The following is a 25,096-nucleotide window of genomic DNA, read 5'->3' on the forward strand; positions in this document are numbered from 1 at the left end:
TTGCACCTGGGCTCCTGGCACTGTGAGGCAACAGTGCTAACCACTGAGCCACCATGCCGCCCACAATAGAAATCTGTAAAATTCTAAAAGGACTAGACAGTTTGATGTTATGAATACAATTATTGCTGGATTAATTGTTCTTCTATTTTTATGTTTTTAAAAAATTACATGTTATTTTACCAAGCTATATTTCATGAAAGAAAAAATTACTTTTAGCAATGGTGAGCTTTTTTTCAGAAAGTGCCTTAGTGAACCAAATGAATTTTGACAACAAACCATTGGTTTCAAGGTTACCATGACTGATTCCAGCTTTGTATTTCATGTGATTTAATTAATTGAACTTAAGTTCTCCAGATACCATTGTTGAGATTTGATTCATGCTTCTAAATCATTAGTCTAGGCCTCTGGGTTGTCCAGTAAAATAAACATTCCAATTTGTACCCACAAAGTCACAGATAATACGCACAACAGTTACAAACATATGAAACATTAACACTATGAAACATTAACACTAATGTTTGTAAGAACCAAATAAGCATAAAAATTCAAGATCAGGTCATATTCAAGGGGCAAAAGGAGGAGAGGAAATAAATAACATAACTATCAGTACAGATATCAAACGCCTTACTAAAGTGCATGTAGACTAATGGAGAAAGTGAAGTCACATGGTGTGCAGGGTGTTCTAGCTAGGTGGATAAAGAACTGATTGAGCAGCAGGAGACAGAAAGTAGTAGTTGAAGGGAGTTTCTCGAAATAGAGAAAGGTGACCAGTGGAGTTCCACAGGGGTAAAAACAAGGACTGCAGATGCTGGAAACCAGATTCTAGATTAGAGTGGTGCTGGAAAAGCACAGCAGTTCAGGCAGCATCCGAGGAGCAGAAAAATCGACGTTTCGGGTCAGTGTTGGGGCCACTATTGTTTGTAATATACATAAATGATCTGGAAGAGGGCACTGTTGGTATGATCAACAAGTTTGCAGATGACACAAAGATTGGTGGAGTTGCAGAAAGCATAAGGGACTGTCAGAGAATACAGGAGGATATAGATAGACTGGAGAGTTGGGTGGAAAAGTGGCAAATGGTTTTCAATCCAGAAAAATGTGAGGTGATGCATTTAGATAAGGCTAATTGTAGACCAAATTATACAATGAATGGAAGAGACTTGGGAAAAGTTGATGGGCAGAGAATGCAGGTCTGGGAATGCAGGTCCATTGTACCCTGAAGGTTGTTGCACAGGTGGATAGAGTGGTCAAGAAGACAAATGGTATGCTTGCCTTCATTGAGCGGGGTATTGAGCTGGCAAGTCATGTTAAAATTGTACAACTCATTGGTTCGGCTGCATTTAGAATACTGTGTACAGTTCTGGTCGCCACATTATCAAAAGGATGTGGACACTTTGGAGAGGGTGCAGAGAAGGTTTACGAGGATGTTGGAGAGAGGTTGAGTAGTTGGGATTGTTTTCATTAGAAAAAAGGAGATTGAGGGGGACCTGATTGAGGTTTACAAAATCATGAAGAGTATAGACAGGGTGGATAGAGACAAGCTTTTTCCCAGGGTGAAAGATTCAATAACGAGAGGTCATGCTTTCGAGGTGAGAGGTGGAAAGTTTAAGGGGGATACACGCGATAAGTACTTCACACAGAGGATGGTGGGCATTTGGAACAGAGGTGGTATAGGCAGGCACGGTGGATTCATTTAAGATCCGTCTGGAATAAATGCATGAGTAGGTGGGGAGCAGAGGGATACAGATGCTTAGGAATTGACCGACAGGTTTAGACAGTACATTTGGATCAGCTCAGGCTTGGAGGGCTGAAAGAGCCTGTTCCTGGGCTGTAAATGTTCTTTCTTTGTTCTTTGTATAAATTATAAAAAAATTGACTGCCTACAGCTTGTGTGTTTTTTGAACAAAATAGAATATATCTGCAAATACAATTCTTGCAAATGCAAATTCACCCCCTCGACTTATATGTGTGTGTGTGTCTGGGTGTACACATGAGAGAGTATGCGCGCATGTGTGTATACGTATGAGTGTAATAGAGCATATGCCTATGAGAGTATGTGTGAACAGGTGTGAGTGTGGGTGGTGTGGGTTTGTGTGCCTGAAAGAGAGGCCTTAGCCGGGACCTTGGGTTCATGTCACACTACAGTTGATCCCAGGATGCTATACATTCTCATACACACACTCACACATACGCATTCACTCTTACATACTCAAGTACTCACACAGACCCTCTTTCATACACATGCTCTCTCTCAGGTACACACACACATCCCCCCACACTCACACCCATGTGCACACTCTCTCACAGGCATTTACTCCATCACACTCACATACACTCTCTCCCTCACATGCACACATACACACATATAAATCTAGGGGGTGAATTTGCATTTGCAGAAATGTATTGGCAGATACATTCTATTTTGTTGAAAAGCACACAATCTGAAGGTAGTCAATATTTTTTATAATCCACGTGACATTTTATAAATTCCTACTTTGGAAATAGAACCAGTCAGACTCAAGATTGATGCTAACCTCATATCTTTAATGCATTGTCTGAGCTGAGATGTCACCTTTTTTTAGAACACCTTAATGTACCTCGGTAATGTGACCTGAAAGAAGTTCTGGAATTTACATATTAATGAATCAAAACTTGCAACCCATTCTAAACGATGAAAAACTCAACAGCAGTCTAGGTTTGTTCAATATATTGCATAAGTTGTATGACACTATGATCTTTACCTATAAATTCTGTATCTTTTGATCCAACTCCACGAGCTACCTAATGAAGAAGCAGCATTCTGAAAGCTTGTACTTCCAAATAAACCTGTTGGATTATAACCAGGTGTTGCGTGACTTTTAACTATGTATATTCAAGATGGAGGCAGATAGATTTTTCATCAGTAAGGGAGGTGAGAGTTGTGGAGGAAAGTTAAAATAGTGATGTTGAGGATTAGCCATGATCTCATTGAATTATGGTGCAGACTCAATGGGTTGGATAGTTGATTTCTGCTCCTATTTTGTTGGTCTTACATATGACTCCACTATAAATATTTTCCACAAAAATCATATAGCTTCTCAAATGCTGCCAATAAATAGCATTTATGAAAACATGAATACAATAAATGTTGATAATATTGCAACCTAGGAATAATTGCAGGAAATTAATTTCTTAAATATTTCTGACCAGCCTCTCTACTCAAAATTTTTATAAAGTAAAGAGAATAGAGAGGAATAGAGGATGAAATGAAAGAGTAAGAAAGACTTTTGTGAAACACTCAGGCACATCATTGGACCTAATGGCCTGTTCCTGTTCTGTACATTCTATATGATCGCTAATGGCACTGAAGGTCTGTATGTTGCTAAGTAACATTCTCAACAGACTGACAGCTTGTTGGGACATTGTCACTGTTTTTCTCATTCTGTGCTTGATGAAGAATTGCTACCAGGGTTGCTGTGAGTTACCCTCTCTGGAGAGACTGCCCAAGTATTCTGTCTATGTGTTTTTCTGCTCTGACATACATAATGGGTGACAGCACAGAGCCATGTATCCATATTTGGATTCAAATTTCCAATCCAGTTTTTATTTGCATCAAGAGCTAAAGAATGGCAAAGTTAGAACATAAAATGTCCATCAGCACCTGATGAGGGGAAGAAAGACTCGTATGTATTTATTTATCACTATTCATAACCTCTGAATATTCAAATCATTTTGTAATCAAGGCAATACTTTTGAAATGTGGTCGCCTTTATATTATAGGCATTGGCAGCAACATGTCACACATAGCAGTGTGATAAATGACCAGGCAGATCATTTTTTAAACTTGACTGGGTTATGGTTTCCTAGAATCCATCTTTCATCCATCTGAACAGCATCAATATCACATCCCCAACTTGAATATGGAACTTGACTGAACTATTAGCCTATATTATGTCTTAAGTCTGTGTTGATCCTTCAAGAAACCATGTTCTGACTCAGCAGTAAATGTGCCAACATTGAATCAAGCTAAAACCCAAAACCCGATTTGAAATATCCCATGGGGCAGAAACTGGATGAAGAGGCAGTTAGCCTCATCAACTCCACTTTCTTCCTTGTGTGTTCCCCAATTAACCTGCTGTTGAGCAGCTGAAAAGGATACATGGAGCAAGGGAGCTTGATTCTGTTTGATAACAGTCATCAGGACCTGACATCAACTGATCAAGTGAAGAAACGTAGTTTTTGCTCCTCCATTAGGCAAACTGTGCCAGGATCCAGAAGGGGTAATTATGTTTCAAATATATTTTCAGAATTTCCTGTGGGTCTGCAGAAGCTGTGGTATTCCTCCAAGCAATGCAAGGAAGCCTGTGGTTTCCCTACGGAAAGAATGATATAAATCAGCTGCCTCCTGATCCAAGGCAGGCGATTATTATAAATAACTCAAGACCTACTTAAGGACAATTTTCCAACCACATGGGGAGACCACAACTTCATTCATGGACTGCTGGAGTTGGAGATTCTGTATCTGAAAGTAGGTCTCAAACAGATTAAGACCATAAGAAACAGAAACAGAAGTAGGCCTTTTGGCCCCTCAAGTCTGCTCCATCATTCAACAAGATCACAGCGGATCCAATATTTCTCTTTCCTGCCCTTTCCACATAGGCCTTGATTCCCCTACTGATCAAGAATCCCTCTAGCTCAGCCCTAAATATCCACATGGAATCTGCCTCCACAGACGCCTGTAGCAAGAAGTTTCAAAGACTCACAACCCTTTAGACAGAAGAATTTCATCCTCATTTCAATCTTAACTTGACAACTCTTAATTCTGAGACTATGCCATCTGATCCTAGACTCTCCCATGAGATTACTATTGTTGCACCAATGGGCTATCCAGAATGGTCTGTGTACCAGGTACTGCTAGCTTTTAAATTTTTGACTTCCTGTCCCAGTCATGGTGTTGTTAAGGCTTCAAAACTGCTGGCTGTTGCAATGAAGTGGAAGCATCTACTTTCTGCCTGTTGTCCTGAATTAAATGGCAAACTCAGACGCAGGCAATCAGGAGACAACCTCTAGAAAAATTGATGAGCTAGTCTCACTGCTCAATTATAGTCCAACAGGCTTAAGGAGCAGTGTTCCGAAAGCTTGTACTTCCAAATAAACCTGTTGGACTATAACCTAGTGTTGTGTGATTTTTAACTCTGTCCATCCCAGTCCAACACTGGCATCTCCACATCATCACAAATCAGCTGGCGCCCAAACGACCGTGCCAAAACATCAGCGCCCAAACGGCTGCGCCCAATCATCCCATTCCATCATCACTGCTTGGGACAGACTTGGGACCCCATTTGCTCCCAGTGTTGGGGTCGCAAAGCTTTTGCAACTGTTCTGACCTACATTCTAGGTCTGTAACCTACTATCTCAACCACAGTATTTTGCTTTTTGTGATAAGCTTGGCTGGCATACTTAAGACCAGCTGTCAGTGCAGATACATGACAACGATGTCCTGAACATACATTATTACTTATTCCTGTTTCTAAATGAGAATTATCTCAATTCATCATCCTTTATAATTTTAACCTTACCTTTGAGAATGGTCAGGTTGATTTGAGGGATAGCTTGAAATTCTGGTGGATCTTCATTGTAGTAATGGTAACGCTGCCTGCGACGAGGTGGGCGATCACAACATTGGACACACTGGGCAGTTTCACTTCCCACAGCCTTGATTTCAGGCTGGTTTGATTCTGCATGAAGAAAATCTTTCTTGGGTTCATATGTATCTGATTCAGTGCCTGAGTCGTCATAACGTTCTTGTCCCTTTTGCTCATTACTAGACAGTTCAGTTTCTGGTACTAATGGGTTTCTACTTAAGAATCCACCAACACAACTCAGGAACAGTGAGACTTCAATTGTCAGCAAGACAGCCAAATGGATATTCATGTTTGACTGTATTATCACCTGTATAAAAATAAAACTGCATTATGATTGTTCAGAAAAACAAGGAGAACAATAAACATCTGAAAAGACACTGTGACATTGACCATACAGGGCAAGTACAAGGAATTGAAAACTGTTGGATAGTACTTTATAGTGGCTTTGAGATCAAGCATACATGTTACTCTAGAATGAGGTTGAAAGATATTATGTTAGAATTAATAAGACAGTTGCTTGATACAATGCATATGAAACCAGAATAGGGCATACAGCCCTGTTCAGCCATTCAAACAGATCTTGACTGATCAGTACATCGGCGCCATTTTCCCCACTATCCTCTTATCCCATGTCAGCATTAGAATTCAGAAATCTATTGATTTCTGTCCTGAATTTGTTCAATGATTGAGAATCCACAGGCCTGAAGGGTAAAGAATTCCAAAGATTCGTCACCCACTGGGAGAAGAAATTCCTCTTCATCTCAGTCTTAAAAGGTCTGTCCCATAATCTGAGATTGTGTTCCCTAGTTCTAGACTCACCAGCCCAAGGAAATATCCTAACTATATCTACCCTGTCAAGTCCTGTTAGAATTTTGTGATCACCTCTCATTCTTTGAAGCTCTAGAAAATACTGGCTTATGGCCTTAATCTCTCTTTATGCAACAATGTAGCCATCCAAGGGGTTAGTCTGGTGAACCTCTCTATGGCAAGGACATCCTCCTTTAGATAATGTGACTAAAACTAAGCACAGGAGAAAGTGAGGGCTGCAGATGATGGAGATCAGAGTTGAAATGCGTGGCACTGGAAAATCACAGCAGGTTAGACAGCAGCCGAGAAGCAGGAGAATCGATGTTTTAAGCATAAGCCCTTCATCAAGAAAACAACACACAGTTGGCCAGGTGCAATCTCAGCAAGGCTCAACAACACAATTGTAGTAAGATGTCTTTATTCCTATACTCGAATGCTAAGAAAGCCAACATACATAGAATCATAGAATCCCTACAGTGCAGAAAGAAGCCATCTGGCCTATCAAGTTCGCACCAACCCTCCAAAGAAATCCCACCCAGACTTAGCTCCCCACCCTATCCCTGTAACCTGACATTTACCATAGCTAATCCACCTAATCCACACATCCCTGGATACTACAGGGCAATTGAGTTTGGTCAATTGACCTAATGTGCCTATCTTTGGACTGAAGTTGCCTCAGCAACATTGATTACAAGTATTGGATTGGAAGAGATTTGTTCAGCAAGAAGTGATGTAATGTTTGATAGGTCAAGCCTTGCATGGAATGATGAAATATCATATTACAGGATGTCAAAAGTACTTTTGTGGGTACGATAAAGCATATCAAATTTTTACCCGGAGATCCAAATTTGCAAGCTTCTGCCCAACACAAGGCATTACAACTACAGCCACCAATAAGCAGGGAACAGAACTAGAATCACCAAGCCAGTCGGAAGGAAAAATAGAACAATAATCAGGCACATTGAAAGCATCTTACTCCTGTGTGTAAGATTCCATACATACAAAAATGGCACCTAAGATTATTTATGTTTTCCTATTAAAATTGGTCTCAGGATAGAGTGACACGAGCAAGGATGCACATCTTCTCCATCTTAGCTGCCCAGGGCAGGAAAATCGCAATTCTATTCACACTCACAGACCTTCACACAAGAATAATATCTACTTGCACATGAAATTAAAGGAAATGTCCTCAACAATAAGTCAGCGCCTTCAAGAGAGACATGTAAGAAAATAAGAAACATGATTGTAAAAGAAAATGCTCTGAGAGTCATAGAGTCATATAGCATGGAAACAGACTGAAGTCCAACCAGTCCACACTGACCTGTTCTCAAACTAAACCAATCCCACTTGTCTACACTTGGTCCATATCTCTCCAAACCTTTCCTGTTCATGTACTTATCCAAATGTCTTTTAAACATTGTAACTGTACCTGCGTTCATCACTTTCTCCGGTATTTCATTCCACACATGAACCACTCTCTATGTAAAAAAACTGCCCCTCATGTCCTTTTCAAAACTTTCGCCTCTCACCTTAAAATATGCCCCCACCCTGGGGTAAAAGCCTTTGTCATTTACCTTATCTATGCACTTCATGATTTTATAAACCCCAATAAAATCACTCCTCAACCTTTTACGCTCCAGTGAAAAGGACCCGGTCTTTCCATGACTATTTTTATATCTCAAGCCCTCCATTCCTGGCAACATTTTGGTGAACCTTTTCTGAACTCTCCCCAGCTTAGCAATATCCTTCCTTTAGGGGTGACCCAGAACTGCACACAGTATGCTTAAACAAAATACCAGAAGATTTAGATACTAATGGCACTGAAAGCAACCACTGCATCCAATATCGGTTTACTGCGGTCAAATAGTGAAGCTTCTGTTTGGCAATTTTTGTTTTGCAGGTGTTTGTTACTTAAGCAGGAGGATTAGCAGAAACATTACCAAAATTTAATGGAAAAATTTAATATTGTGGACCACTGGACAAAAACAACACTAACACCCTTAATCCTCCATCAAATTAAGGGATTTTAAAAAACAAGCTGGGGTGTTAAGTTATGTAACATGCAAACCCAAAAGCTATGCAGTATACAAATTTTCTCAGAACATGAAAATTCTGAGAAAACTGTGTAAATGCACACCCAGAGTAACATATTGAGATCTCTAAGTAACATGCATTGTAAAATGTGCAAAAGCAACTATCAAAACATGGACATTCACATATTATGAACGATAAACAGTCTTCACTACTCTCAAGAAGGGATATGGGACTTTTTTCTCTCCACAGATGCTGGCTGATCTGCTGAGTTTCTTCAGCAATTTCTGTTTTTATTTGTTTCAAATCTCCAGCATTCATTGTTCTTTGTTTTATTCAATTCACTCTGCCCTCTTACAAGTTAAATCATTTGCCTGAGTAATTACCTGCGACACCAGCATGCTGTCTTTAAGTGACTCATGAACAAGGAAACCTAGATCCATTCAGAAATCAGTAATCCCCATTTAAGAGATACTCAGCTTTTTTGTTTTCTTTTTTGCTACTAAAGTAATGAACTTCACACTTTACACCATATTCCATCTGCAGTATGCTGGCCTATTCACTTTGCCTGACCGGCTCTTCCTGAAGGCTCTTTGAATCCTCTTCAATTCCCACCCAGTTTTGCATCATCAGTAAATTTGTAATTATTATTAAATTTGTTCCCCACATCCAAATTATCTATATGGGTTGTGGATAGCTGGGACCCAAGGACTGATGAGTATGGTACCACAGCAGTAACAACCTATCAACCAGAGAATGACCCTTTTAGATTAGATTAATTAGATTACATACAGTGTGGAAACAGGTCCTTCAGCGACAAGTCCACACCGACCCTCGAAGAGTAACCCACACAGACCCATTCCCCTAACCTAACTCTATGGGCAATTTAGCATGGCCAATTCACCTGTCCTGCACATCTTTGGATTGTGGGAGGAAACCGGAGCACCCAGAGGAAACCCACACAGACACAGGGAGAATGTGCAACTCTGCACAGTCGCCTGAGGCTGGAATTGAACCTGGGTCCCTGGTGCTGTGAGGCAGCAATGCTAACCACTGAGCCACTGTCCTACTCTCTGAATTCTGACTGTTAGTCAATGCCTATTCCATACCAGTATATCACCAACATCATGTGCTCTACTTTTGATTAAGAAATCCTGTGTGGAATGTTGTCAGAAGTCTTCTGAAAATTAAACTATACTACTTCTGCTTATTTTCCCTTATCTAAGCTGATTTGCCTTTCCTCTCAGGTTTTTGAGAGGTTTTTGATATTCCAATCATCCACTCTTTCTCACCCAATATGTATTTATTCATCGTATTGCATTTGGTCTTTCTGTAGGAAACAAGAACAAAATAGTATGAATTTCAGAGTATCATTTTAAATATATATCATTCAGGTTCATATGACGCGTACATAAATCAGTAGTATAAAGCCTCCTTGGGAATAAAGAAGTCTCTGTTTTTGTTCAAGCAATTAATTGAATCCTTGGACCATTGGGCTTCTAGGATTTGTTCTCTTTTTGAAGAATTTTTGTAAATGTATAGTGGCTGCATATTTCTATTATTTGTTAACAATTATGAAAGAAAACAGTGATAACACCCATTATTTTAAACAAGCCATATCCTCTGTGAAATCAAGAATGTCACATGAAGCAATAAAATTTCATACTCAGGTATTGCAAACAGTGATTGCTGAGGTTATGATGTTAGCATGTTTAATATCAAATAGGTTAGTAGAATGTTGTGGTTCTGTTGGCCGAGCTGGGAATTTGTGTTGCAGACGTTTCGTCCCCTGTCCAGGTGACATCCTCAGTGCTTGGGAGCCTCCTGTGAAGCGCTTCTGTAACACAAATTCCCAGCTCGGCGAACAGAACCACAACAACGAGCACCCGAGCTACAAATCTTCTCACAAACTTTGAAGGTTAGTAGAATATCTTGGTGGGGGTTGGTGAATTCTGACTTTGGGGATGATGTAAATACACCAGTAATCAATCACAGGTTAAAGGTTTCTCCTGTTGACTTAAAATTAAGAGAGGTGTTCCTCTGGCTTTCAAACTTCACCAGTTGTGACAATTCGGATCTTGCAAAATTAGTCCTTAGCTTTGTGATCAGCAGTCTATTATATAATGGGGCATGTCCCATTTGTGTTACAACTTCAGGGACGCACTAATATTTTTAAGATAGCAACTTCAAATTGGAAAGCTTGTTGGAAATTTTCAGGAATCCATTACTTTAGATTTATCTTCAGTTGTCATTAAACAGACGTGGATTTTCTTTTGGGAGCTGTAGAGAAGCATATTGCCCTGTGATAAAAATGGGGCTTCTAAGTGTAATCAAAGCATCTTTAAGAACTAGCACTAAGTATCCCAGAACCAGTTGCAGAAATATGAATTGTAGTCTTCAAAATTTGATATTAAGCTTTTTAAAACCTGTTTCTGAATTTTCTGAAACAAATATTTCAAAATTAACAAAATTAAGTGTATATATTTTAAACTTAACACAACTTTCTAATATAATAAAATGAAAGCTATAATGTACTAATAATCTTTGCTCAGTTCCCTCATTATCCCTCCTTCTCCCCCATCCTCTAGCAAGGCATACAGTGCACTTTAGTGGACCTCTGTACATCCTGGTCTCTGGGGCATCCCCTTACTGCACCATGGGTCTCATCTGTAAAACAGACTGCCCATTTTTAGAAGATCTATGTAATGGCTCTGATGCAAACAAACAAAATGCAGAACACCATGCCCAATGTTTGTTCTACCTCAAAGTTCTTATCAGAGATTGTCACATTCAGGTGTCTATAATAGTTTGGGTAGCATCTGTGAAGAAAGAAACAGAGTTAACATTTCAGGTCAACCTATAGTCAATACAGGAAAACGTCAGCAATGCAACAGGTTTAATTAAGGAACTGGGGTGAGGAAAGGGAGGAGGCAGGAAAGAGAAAAAGGAAAGCAGGTGAGACTAAATGAAAGAAAGGATCATGTTGCAAGACAAAAAGAGAGAGTAATGAGACAGGTAAAGAAACAAAAACTGAACCTATAGGACATGTAAATGGGAACAGCAAAGTTGGTGCGAACTGCAGTTGTTCCAAAAGTGGAAGCAGAGGTAATGACCTGAAATTGTTGAACTCAATGTTGAGGACAGAAGGCTGTAAAGTACCAATCTGAAGGATGAGGTGCTGTCCTTTGAGCTTATTTTGAGCTTCACTGGGACAGTGTAAGGATCTGAGAGTAAGGAAAAGTCAGACCATACGCAATGCTAAGTATTAGAATGACCAGAAGCTTTGGGTTAAATTTGTAACTTGAAAGAGGTGTTTTGCAAGTGGTAATCAAATCAGTGTTTGATCTCCCCAGTGTAGAGGTGACTGCTGTGAGCAGGGACTATGGTATCATAAATTGACAGAAATGCCTGTTTTATCTGGAACAGGTTTTTGGATCCATGGAAAATAAGAACAGAGGAGGTTAAAGGGAAGATGTTGCATCTCTGGTATTTGCATGGAAAAGAGCTGTGGGAAGGGGAGGGGAGTGAGTGCATCTACTGGGGTAACTGGGGAATGGATCCAGAACTGGGGAAGGAATGATCCCTTTAGAATCAAAGAAAAGGAAACCATCAGGTTGAAGGGAACAAAGTGATGTAGGAGAATTTGTTGTCTGTGGAGGTTGCTGAGGGTGGAAGGTGAAAAGTGAGGATATGGAAGGAAGAGAAAGGGATAAAAGCAGAAAGGATGGGAAATGGAACAGAACAGATTGACATTTCACAGCCTGCAGTCTCAACGATGAGTTCATCAACTTCCATTCATAATAAATGGCTCCATTCTTTCAGACAACCTTTAGTAATGAGCCTATCATTCCCATTTTAAAATCCTCTAAACACACCTTTTGCTTCTTTAACAGTCTCATTGCTATCTATCGCCCTTTGTCTTCCACTATCATCCATTTGTCATCTAATGTCTCATAATTTGCATCCTCTCCCTTTCATTTATTCCTCATTCCCTTATCCCTGTATACTTCAATTTCACTCAAAACCTGCTGTTTTTCTGACGTAGTTCTGATGGAAAGTCTTCAAACTGAAATGTTGATTTTGTTGCCCTTTCCCCAGCTCTTATCTGACCTACTAAACATTTCCAACATTTTCTGCTTTTATTTCAGGCTTCCAGCATCTGTAGTATTTTATATTTGTAATTGTAATAATCTCTATTGATCAAACATAGAAACACTAAAGAAAAACAAGAAATAATTGTTGAAACTGAACACTTTTGTTTACTTTATTAATTAAGAGAGAAAGCAGAGTTAACATTTCGAGTCCAGTGACCCTTCTTCAGAACTCAATTCTGCCAGATCTGCTGATGTTCTCCAGCATTATCTGTTTTTATTTCAGATCTTTAGCATCTGCAGTTCTTTGTTCTTTTTTCTTTGTACTTGGGATGTCAGCATCACTGACAGCAAGGCTAACATTTATTGCCCATCCCTAATTGCCCTTGAGCAGATGGTGAGGTGCTCCCTCTTTGAACCACTGCAGTCTGTGTGGTGTGGGTATATTCACAGCGCTGGTGGAGGTAAAAGCTAATGTAAGAAGATACAGGACAGTGCAGTGAGAATTCCTGGGAAATTCCTATCTGATTGAAAATAACTGATTTCACAACACAGTGCTGCCAAAACATAATCAGCTCCCACCAACATATGGTCTAAAAGCAGAAACAAAGTGGAATGCAATGGAATCAAAACCTCCAACTGTGCAAATTTTCAGCATGTTTATTATCACATAAGAGAAAACTGATGTTGTACGATGTAATCAAGTCAAATATGATAAACAAATTGCGGTTTATGTAGTGTATTATTTTTTATAGAAAAGCTGACCTTGACTGCAGTACTTTGACTATTTATTTTTAAGTAGCAATATTATGGGAATTTGCTATATAACATAAAGGTGAATTGTTTTCCTGGTTCAACTGGGGGATTTTACAAAATATATATTTAGTTTATAGGTTGATTTTATGGCAGATTGAAAATGTGTGGAGTGCTATGTACTACATTCATTCTGATCCAACCAGGAATAATATTTATCGTATTTTATCAGTGATCTTCATTGGGGTTCCCAATTACGGTGCTTTCTCATATCACAATGAAGTAGGAGGCAGCAAATCTCGATAAGGTTTCTAGGGTAATGCATATAAGAGATGTCCGTGGCTGGCACTCTTTTGTGGGTAGTTTGCCACCAACAATTCTTTTTGTAATATTTGCCCACAGAGGTACAAGTATTTAGTGGTGAAGGATTAATCATTAATAAGGTTTTAACAGAAGAGGCACGTACTTGAGTATCAAGGAGCTGTTTATTACACAATAGTAAGACAACAGGTTATATTAACTTGAATTTGGTTAACAACATTAACACTAGTTAAGCAACTTTGCCATCTCCCAAGAGATAGCAACTCAATCTATCCCAATGGGTGCAGACTGTAGAACTGACTAACAATTAACAACAAACCAGAACTGGCTAGCTGCTCCAACACACAGGTATTTACATACCAGTGGACAGAACTATTCTAAAGCTTCCATGTTAAACCATTCAGGCCAATTGTTTTGTACAACATACAGGTCATTGCACCCAACAGCTGTTAGCTGTGGCTCAGAGGGTGCATTTATTTCCTCTGAATCAAAGGTTTATGAGATCATCCTCGAGAGTGTGGTGCTGGAAAAGCACAGCAGGTCAGGAATCCTGATGAAGGGCTTATGCCCGAAACATCGATTCTCCAGCTCCTTAGATGCTGCCTGACCTGCTGTGCTTTTCCAGCACCACACTCTCGACTCTGATCTCCAGCATCTGCAGTCCTCACTTTCTCCTCATTTATGAGTTCATTCCAAAGCAGTACTGACGGATTGAGGCATTATAAAGGAATCACTTTTCTCATGAGATATAAGACTGAGGTGCTATCTGGATATAATAGACCCCAAGTTATTATGTCAAAAAAGAGCAGCTGAGTTCTTGCTGGTATTCTGGCCAATAGAACATTGAACATGTAATGTACTAATATAGCGCAGTACAGGCCCTTCGACCCTCAATGTTGCACCGAACTGTGGAAGCAATCTGAAGCCCATCTAACCTACACTGTTCCATTCTCGCCCATATGCCTGTCCAATGATCATTTAAATGCCCTTAAAGTTGGCTAGTCTACAAATGTTGGAGGCAATGCGCCCCATGCCCCTACTATTCTCTGAGTAAAGAAACTACCTCTGACATCTGTCTTATATCTATCACCCCTTAATTTAAAGCTATGTCCCCTCATGCTAGCCATCGCCATCTGAGGAAAAAGGCTCTCACTTTCCATCCTATCTAACCCTCTGATTATTTATATGTCTCAAGTAAGTCACCTCTCAACGTTCTTCTCTCTAACAAAAACAGTCTCAAGCCTTAGCAAGGTTTGAGAAGATTTTTAGCTCAGGTTGAGGTTCTGGAACTCTATCAACAAACACATCAAGTTAGACCCTATCTACCACCCCCTGAGAAAAAGAACCGGAAGTGACTTCACAACAGGAAATGACATCGCCACAGGAAATGACATCACCAACCCAAAGAAACCCAAACATATAAATAGAAAGTGGGAATTATCAGCAGTGCTTCATCTGAGGCCCACTGAAGATGTTACTTATTCGGGTGACAAAACGTCTGGAAATGAACCTTCCAGCTCAGCGAGCAAACCTACATTCAGTCTCAAGCCCCTCAGCCTTTCCTCTTAAGACCTTCCCTCCATACCAGGCAACATCCAAGCAAATCTCCTTTGAACCCTTTCCAAAGCTTCCACATCCTTCCTATAATGCCAAACTGTGTGCAATACTCCAAATATGGCTATACCAGGGTTTTGCACTGCTGCAGCATGATCTCATGATACTGAAAGTCAATCCCTCTACTAATAAAAGCTAACACACTGTAGGCCTTCTCAATAACTCTATCAACCTGGGTAGCAACTTTCAAGGATCAATGTAGCTGGACACTGAGATCTCTCTGCTCATGTACACCATCAAGGATCTTATCATTAGCCCAGTATTCTGCATTCTAGTTACTCCTTCCAAAGTGAATCATCTCACACTTTTCGGCATTAAACTCTATTTGCCACCTCTCAGCCTAGCTCTGCAGCTTATCTATGTCTCTCTGTAACCTACAACATCCTTCATCACTATCCACCACTCTACCAACCTTAGTGTCATCTGCAAATTTACTACAACATACATCTATGCCTTCATCCAGGTCATTTATATAAATGACAAACAACAGTGGACCCAAAACAGATCCTTACAGTACCCCGCTAGTAACTGAACTCCCGGATGAATATTTCCTGCCACCCTCTGTCTTCTTTCAGTTTAGACAATTACTGATCCAATATTGAACCTGCAATATAACACCACTCAAACAGTTATCTGTTCACTACTCTCGAATGCGAACTTAACCTTTAAGAGAATTCACCTTCAAGATTTCCATGTGGTGTATGTATACAATGTTATGACTTTTCCTCACGGCTAGTCTGCTCTGAGTCTACAGTTGACACACAAAGGAATGAGTTGGCTGTTGGAATGTTGCTTTGTAACTTGTATTATGTTTTACTGTTTGAAATAAATTAAACCACAGAATTTATCAACCCCTGATGAGTGATGCATTATTAAATATTATAATTAACATGACATGATAAGCAGAGGTAGAAAATATTGTGATGGTGTTGCTTGGTGTGCTTGAACAGTCAGCAAGCAATATACAGGTGAAGTTCACAGTCATCAATCCTGAGTGACTTGCCAGGCCACTTCAGAGGGCGGTTGAGAGTCAACCACATTGTTGAGGGAAACTTTAGCAGAAACAGCTCTCAGAAATGTGTAGCTGCCTTCTCTCGAAAATAAAAAGAGCCAAAGTAGCATAAGGTTGCAAAATCTCAGAAGACCAGTCTATTGTTTCATATTGCTCTCAATCCAAGGCCAAAATGATGCAAGAGCCCCTGCAGACACTGATACTGATTTGTGGCAGTAAAGCTAACATCTTAATGTCAGCAGTAGCTCACTGAGTATCTCAGAATGATTCTGATATCAAACATGCAAGACAGAGACATCAACAGGTAGAGAAACCATGGTCATATCTATGCATTTCAAGATACATAAAAGTGAGAAATTAAAAAACTTTTTTATTTCTAGCAGAACATCTATTTTCTAATTAACCTAATTTGCATGGATGACTGCAGAACAAATTGTCACCAAGGTATCATTTAAAGGTTACAAATATTTTGTTGCAGTTCAAAATAATAATAAAGGATCACAAAGCATGTGAGAAGTTCATTTTTCTAAGACAAAAACCGAGACCGCAGGAGAAACACAACAGTTCTGGCAGCATCAGAAGAGAGAAAAAAGGAGTTAACATTTTGAGTCCAGTTCTTTATTTTGTTCATTTTCTGAGGTTCTATGAAAGCTCATCACTGAGAATCTGACTGAGACTTGTTGGGGATCTCTCTTCTGTCAGAATCATAAGACATTCCTGGGGTAAAGCATTACAATAACATTTCAATTCGATCTTGGTGGAAACCAGACCATTTGATTTGATTTGATTTGATTTATTATTGTCACATGTAGCAAGACACAGTGAAAAGTATTATTTTGTGTGCTCTACAGGCAAATCATACCTTACATAAGTACATCAGGGTAATAGAACAGAATGCCAAATATAATTTGCTTTTATTTATTCACAAGGTAAGGGCGTCACTGGCAAGGCCAGCATTCATTGCCCATCCCTAATTGCCCAGAGGGCAGCTGAGAGTCAACCACATTGCTGTGGGTCTGGAGTCACATGTAGGCCAGAGCAGGTGAGAATGACAGATTTCCTTCCCTAAAGGAGCCAAGTGGGTTCTTAATGACAATCAACAACGGTTTCATGGTCAACAGTAGATTCTTAATTCCAGACTTTTGTTTTTGAATTCAAATTCCACCATGTGGATGAATAGTCTAACAGTAATACCACTAGGCCATTGCCTCCCTGAATTCGTAATGTTACAGAGAAAGATCAAATCTAATATATGAGAGGTTTGTTCATAAGTCTGATAACAGCAGGGAAGAAGCTATTCTTAAAGTCTGTTAGTATGTTTTTTCAAGCTTTTATATCTTCTCCCCATGGAAAAAGGTGGAATGCAGTATAACCGGGGTGCGGGGGTCCTTGATTTTGCTGGCTGCTTTCCTGAGGCAGCAGAATGTATGGACAGAGTCAATGGAAGGAAGGCCAGTTTGTGTGATGGACTGGGCTACGTTCACAACTCTCTGTAATTTCTTTCAGTGTTGGGCAGAACAGTTGCCATACCATGCTGTGATGCATCCAGATAGGGTGCTTTCTATGGTGCATCTATAATAATTGGTGAGCGTCATTGTGGACATGTCAAATTTCCCTAGCCTTCTGAGGTGGTAGAGGCATTGGTGTGTTTTCTTGACCTTAGGCTGACATGAATGGACCAGGATAGATTGTTGGTGATATAATTCCTACAGGGAATAGATTTTGGTTCACTCTCTGAGTTTTCCCTGCTCGTAACAAACTAACAACATCTCTGCCACAGCTGAATATCAATCTCCACTGTTTGGACATTATTTTAAGAAGGCTTTCAGTTATGTTACTCTTTGAAAGAGTGACCATTCTCACTTTAAGCTTTCACAGATTGAAATAATCCTTTTTCTCCCTCTGATTACCTAAAGGGAAGGTGTAGCTAATAAGAGGCAGAAGTTTACCAGAAGGGAAGAGTTAAAAAGGGATGAATGCATATTCATTAAATAAAACTTCACAAGTTATGAGCAACTGTGGGTCAGCTAGGTAGCCAGCTACCATCACCTATTATTTCTATTATAGAGTTCATGTTCTTTATTTAAGAATTTTCACTGAGATCTCTGCAACTTCAGTGCCCCTATTGAAGTGAGATTGAATAAAGAGTAATGTACATCATTTAAGAAACAGGACTCTGTTCTTTTGAGGAGAAGCAATCATCTTAAACTTTTCTCCAAAACAAGACTGCTCCACATTCCTTCCAAAATCATGGACCACAGCATCCCTCATACAGCTGCACTGGATCACAGGAAAGGCCAAGCTGAACAACACAGGCAATTTTTCTTTTACAGTAATAGCTGTAAGTGGGCAGCATGGTAACACAGTGGCTAGCACTGCTGCCTCACAGCGCCAGAGACCCAGGTTCAATTCCCACCTCAGGCAACTGTCTGTGTGGAGTTTGCACATTCTCCCCATGTCTGCGTGGATTTCCTCCAGGTGCTCCGGTTTCCTCCCACAGTCCAAAAATGTACAGGTTAGGTGAATTGGCCATGCTAAATTTCCCGTAGTGTTAGGTGAAGGGGTAAATGCTGGGGAATGGGTTGCTCTTCAGAGGGTCAGAGTGGACTTGTTGGGCCGATTACTGTAAGTAATCTAATCTTAGCTACAGCACAATAAGTTTAAATGTCCAGTCTGAATGTAACTGAATAGGTGACTAGATGAATGAGTGAATGAGTGGAGTTATAGTGTGGGTAGGTTCTTGAGCCAAATGGGTCGGTGGGTAAAGTGCCTGAGTTGGTAAGAGGGTAGGGCAATAGGTGACTGGTGAAGTGGTAGGTGAGATGGAAGGGTGGTTACTAACTGAGTTAGGTAGGTAGGTGAACTATGTACCTGAGTGAGGTAAGTAGGTAGATCAGGGAGGAGTTGAGTCGGGTCAGATCAGGTCAAGAGCTAATCTGATCAGATCAGGTGTTAGTCAGATGATCAGAGTTAATTGGAATATCAGGGAATTTAGTCAGAAAGTTGACAGAGCACTCAAGAAGGCTCAATGTGAAGGATTGTAGTTTGCCCCTTCTGTAGCTGTCCAGGAGTTAGACTTAAGTTTTCATCCATCTTACATTTCCTTAGTAACTACAGTATTCTGTTAAGTACCGCAGAACAGTCTGAAGTCTCTGGCTCTAGCTCAGAGACAAAAGTTTTTATGCAGTATCATGGGGAGTTTGAGAATTGCCCACTGGAAGTTGAAATTTCCCAAACAATTCCCGTCAAGTCAGCCATTGTCTTGATTCCAAAACTCAATTCCTCAATTTTCCTTTGTTTGTTTATAAACAGGCACTGCATTAATACACATCTTCGTGAAACATGTCACTTCTGATTTCATTTCTGCACAACATCAGCACATCACTCCTCTCCCCCAAACAAGTGCAAAGATTCTACACCATTAAAATCGTTATCACAGAAAACAATCTGCAGTCAATAGTGAATATATAAGCAGAAGTGAGTAAATGTATTGGCTTTGAATGGCACACAGAAAATCACTGATAATTAATGTTAAGATCTATTCCTCATTTTGTGCCTCCCTGAGGATTCTCCCAAGACATTGGTCTCTTTTACTCAACAAGTCTGTATTGGAAAGCACCGCATTTTTGTCACTGTGAAAAAATGTTCAGAATTCAGTTCCTTTCCTTCACCCGCATTTCATGTTATTCATGCTGTATCACTTCTGTGAAACCAAAGTTCATTTCACAGAAAGTTAAAAAAGTGAACAACTACCAAAGACTGTATCAAATCAGACACACACACACGCACAAGCGGAATCTTGAAAGTTGGAATGCTCTAGTCTCATAAATCACACTACGTCGAGGCCAACGTCACTGGTTATGGTTGTAATTTAAAAGATACGTTCACGTATGACAGGTACCTTGAACCAGCTGAGCAACATCTTTATTTCCATTTCAGAAAACAACGCATAAAGGCTTTATCAGCTTTCAAAAAAAAAAGCCAAAGCTCTGTCAGGCCAATTTAAAAGTTAAACAATACCAAGATAGTCACATGCTCATCTGTACTTTTGACAATACGTTGATTTTTGTACAACATCTTTGAAAATGCTTAATATATAATTATCACCAAAATCATGCTGCGCTAAACAACTATTGACATTTCGATATCTCTGTTTACTACTGTGGCATGTTTAAGGTTAATTTATATTGGAATGAAACCTCTTTAGTCACTATGTTATAAGAATTAATACTTTTTAAATAATGGATTTGTATGTTTTTCTAAAAGCCACCATTTGATCCTAAGCCAATGTAATCACAGAACATAATGCAGAATGCATTCTTTTTAGTAAGCATTTCCCAGGAAACACAATCTTCCTTCCAAATGCAGTTTAAAATCACATACTGTCGTGACTAATAAAGTGCTACATTATTCAAGTATTTATGTTCCAACTATCAATTAGCAGCTAACTAAGATAATATATATACTTTTAAATTGAAAATTGACACAGCTTGATAATAATTTTACAAGAGTTAACTTTACAGAGCTCAGCTATTAGCCTGCCATTAGGAAACAGCAACAGACCCGACTGCAAATTTGCTTGGATTGAGCAATGTAATATAAAAGAAATGTTACAGAAATGTTGCAACACACTTATGTAAAGCCTCTAAAGACTAATATTTTCAAGAGTTTACAGTGCATTGCTTACCTCAGTATCAAACCTCTGGGTAAAAAAAACTTTTCTTCTTCCTCCGATGCGAAAGCTTCCTCTGAATGTTTTGAAGTTACATCTCAGCCTTTTGTCCCCAGACTCCTTGCTGGCTCCAAGACCTGGATTCTGAGCCAGATTCCAGATTACAGAGGCTGAAACTGAGACTTGTGCAATTCTTCAACTCCTCTTCAACACATACCATCTGCTTGCACTTTCCAGATTGACAGCAGGGAGGAAGGTACCATTAGATTACAGAAGATCAACAAATGGGACAGATAGAATGGAAAATATGTCATGGGAATGCAGTGTCAGACAGGAATATGCATTATCTACTAAAGTAGTATGAAAACAAAAAAATCCTAAACAGGAAACATAGTTAAATTCGAGAGGAGTGTTGCAATAGGTGTTAAGAAAAAGATAGGAAAGAAACAATGCCCAAGCTGACCAAAAAAAAGTCATAGGCAAATATAAGTGAAGAGAAAAGGATGAATGATTCTGAGATTCAGGGTGCAGTTATAGCTGTGTGGATTGGCTTTGAATGAGCATAAACACATTTAACTTGGCTGATCTGACGTCCCACCACATGAAAGCAGAAGTGAAGACCACACATCATGGGTGGTTCCAACTGGGTACAAACTAACCCAGTCCAGTCTAGCACAGCATTTTAAAAGTGCCCAGTACACCCATTGGACCTTCTGGATTAGACAGATATGTTTTTAAAAGTCTTGTTCAGAGAGCAGGTCAGATTCTGTTGTCCTGCCTTTTGTTCAAAGGTAATCAGAAAAGTAACAGAAGCACACAGTCATTCTGAAAAGAACAAAATTAAAATGGGAGGTAAGCTTTAAGCATTTTCTGATTTTATTTCAGATTACAAGCATTTGCAATTCTTTAATTTTATTAAGCAACAGCTATTGCAGGGAGTGTTCTGAAGAAGGGTGACTGGACCCGAAAAGTTAAGGCAGCTTTCTCTGCACAGATGCTGGCAGACCTGCTGAGTTTTCCCAGCAATTTCTGATATTGTACTTAAGGGAGGGGTTGGGATGGAGCAAAGGAAATTTATCCAATCATGCAAGCACAGTCACTCGGCTTGATGCAAGATGCAATCAACAGTATAATTCAGGATTACAGGCTGAATATCATAATAAATCATTTTGTGACCAATCGTGCTATAGTTAGAAAGTCCCTGTTTTAAGTTGCTCCACTTTTATACCAGTCAGATAATGAAACCTGATTGGATTTGATTTGATTTGATTTGATTTGATCTGATTTATGTCACATGTACCAAGATACAGTGAAAAGTATTATATTACATGCTAACCAGGCAAATCATACCTTACATCACGGTAATGTTAAGGGTTTAGATGGAGAGGAATCTGTAAAGTGTGTACAAGAAAATTTTCTGATTCAGTATGCGGATGTACCTACGAGAGAAGGTGCAAAATTTGACCTACCCTTGGCAAATAAGGCAGGGCAGGTGACTGAGGTATCAGTGGGGGAGCACTTTGGGGCTAGCGACCATAATTCTATTAGTTTTAAAATAGTGATGGAAAAGGATAGACCAGATGTAAAAGTTGAGGTTCTAAATTGGAGGAAGGCTAATTTTTACTGTATTAGGTAAGAACTTTCAAAAGCTGATTGGGGGCAGATGTTCACAGGTAAAGGATGGCTGAAAAATGGGAAGCCTTCAGAAATGAGATTACTAGAGTCCAGAACAATATATTCCAGTTAGGGTTAAAGGAAAGGCTGGTAGGTGCAGAGAATGCTGGATGACTAAAGAAATTGAGGGTTATAGTTAAGAAAAAGAAGGAAGCATATGTCAGGTATAGACAGGATAGATCGAGTGAATCCTTAGAAGAGTATAAAGGCAGTAAGAGTATACTTAAGAGGGAAATCAGGCGGGCAAAAAGGGAACGAGATAGCTTTGGCAAATATGGTTATGGAGAATCCAAAGGGTTTTTGCAAATATATTAAGGACAAAAGGGTAACTAGGGAGAGAATAGAGCCCCTCAAAGATCAGCAAGGCAGCCTTTGTGTGGAACCGCAGGAGATGGGGGAGATACTAAACAGTTATTTTGCATCAGTATTTATTGTGGAAAAGGACGTGAAAGATATAGAATGTAGGAAAATAGATACATTTTGAAAAATGCCCAAATTACAGAGGAGGAAGTGTTGGATGTCTTGATACACATAAAAGTGGATAAATCTCCAGGACTTGATCAGGTGTACCCTAGAACTCTGTGGGAAGGTAGGGAAGTGATTGCTGAACCCCTTGCTGAGATATTTGTATCATCGATAGTAACAGGTGAGGTGCTGGAAGACTGGAAACTGGGTAACGTGGTGCCACTATTGAAGAAAGGTGGTAAGGATAAGCCAGGGAACTATAGACCAGTGAGCCTGACCTCGGTGGTGGGCAAGTTGTTGGAGGGAATCCTGAGGGACAGGATGTACATGTATTTGGAAAGGCAAGGACTGATTAGGGATAGTCAACATGGCTTTGTGTCATGTTGACAATCATGTCTCACAAACTTAATTGAGTTTTTTGAAGAAGTAACAAAGAGGATTGATGAGGGCAGAGCAGTAGACATCATCTAAATGGACTTCAGGAAGGTGTTCGACAAGGTTCCCCATGGGAGACTGGTTAGTAAGCTTAGATCTCATGGAATATAGGGATAACTAGCCACTTGGATACAGAACTGGCTCAAAGGCAGAAGACGGAGGGTGGTGGTGGAGGGTTGTTTTTCAGACTGGAGGCCTGTGACCATGGAGTGCTACAAGGATCAGTGCTGGGTCCACTACTTTTTGGCATTTATATAAATGATTTGGATATGAACATAGGCGGTATAGTTAGTAAGTTTGCAGATGATACCAAAATTGGAAATGTAGTGGACAGCGAAGAAGGTTACCTCAGATTACAATGGCATCTTGATCAGATGGGCCAATGGGAGTGACAGATGGAGTTTAATTTAGATAAATGTGAGATACTGCATTTTGGGAAAGCAAATCTTAGCAGAACTTATACACTTAAATGTAAGGTCTGAGGGAGTTTTGCTGAACAAAGAAATCGTGGAGTGCAGGTTCATAGCTCCTTGAAAGTGGAATTGCAGGTAGATAGGTTAGTGAAGAAGACGTTTATATGCTTTCCTTTATTAGTCAGAGTATTGATTACAGGAGTTGGAGGTCATGTTGTGGCTGTACAGGACATTGGTTAAGCCACTTTTGGAATATTTTGTGCAATTCTAATGTAGTGAAACTTGAAAGGGTTCAGAAAAGATTTAGAAGGATGTTGCAAAGGTTAGAGGATTTGAGCTATAGGGAGAGGTTGAATAGGCTGGGGCTGTTTTCCCTGGTGCATCAGAGGCTGAGGGATGACCTTATAGAGGTTTATAAAATCATGAGAGGTATGGATAGGATAAATAGACAAGATCTTTTCCCTGGGGTGGGGGAGTACAAAACTAGAGGGCATAGGTTTAGGTTGAGAGGGGAAAGGTATAAAAGAGACCTAAGGGCCAACCTTTTCACGCAGAGGGTGGTGCGTGTATGGAATGAGCTGCCAGAGGAAGTGGTGGAGGCTGGTACAACTACAACATTTAAAAGGCATCTGGATGGGTATATGAATAGGAAGGGTTTGGAGAAATATGGGCCGGGTGCTGACAAGTGGGACTAGAAAGGGTTGGGATATCTGGTCGGCATGGACAAGTTGGACTGAAGAGTCTGTTTCCGTGCTGTACATCTCTATGACTCTATGACTGTAATAGAACAGAATGTAGAATGCTGTCTTACAGCTACAGAGAAGTTGCAGAGAAAGATCAACTGTAATATGAGAGGTCCGTTCATAAATATGATAACAGCCAGGAAGAAGCTATTCTTAAATCTGTTCACAGACTTTTGTATCTTCTGCCTGATGTAAGAGGATGGAAGAGAGTATAAACAGGATGGGAGGGGTCTTTAATTGTGTTGGCTGCTTTCCTGAGGCAGCTCAAAGTGTAGACAGAGTCAATGGGAGAAATGCTGGTTTGTACGATGACTGGGCTGCATTCACAACTCTCTGTAATTTCTTGCAGTGTTGCCATACCATGCTGTGATGCATCCAGATAGGGTGCTTTCTATGGTGCATCTATAAAATATGGTAAGAGTCACTGCGGACATGCCAATT

The 25,096-nt window shown here is 39.9% G+C and overlaps 1 protein-coding gene across 1 annotated transcript in view; it reads right to left on the minus strand.

Annotated features, from left to right (window-relative positions):
• c1qtnf1 (C1q and TNF related 1) overlaps window positions 1–21,083 on the minus strand; it is a 44,778-nt gene extending 23,695 nt beyond the window's left edge. Inside the window, exons 1-2 of the mRNA XM_043714689.2 lie at window positions 20,941–21,083; window positions 5,559–5,931 (exon numbers count right to left, since the gene is read on the minus strand). Coding sequence (XP_043570624.2) covers window positions 5,559–5,913 — 355 coding nt within the window. The 5' untranslated portion in view covers window positions 5,914–5,931; window positions 20,941–21,083. The remainder of the gene's footprint in view (window positions 1–5,558; window positions 5,932–20,940) is intronic.
• Between the last annotated feature and the right edge of the window lie 4,013 nt (window positions 21,084–25,096).

This window comes from Chiloscyllium plagiosum, unplaced genomic scaffold, assembly GCF_037043375.1.
Source record: "Chiloscyllium plagiosum isolate Xiang-an unplaced genomic scaffold, Cpla_swu_hap1 HiC_scaffold_25, whole genome shotgun sequence".
NCBI classification, from domain to species: Eukaryota; Metazoa; Chordata; class Chondrichthyes; order Orectolobiformes; family Hemiscylliidae; genus Chiloscyllium; species Chiloscyllium plagiosum.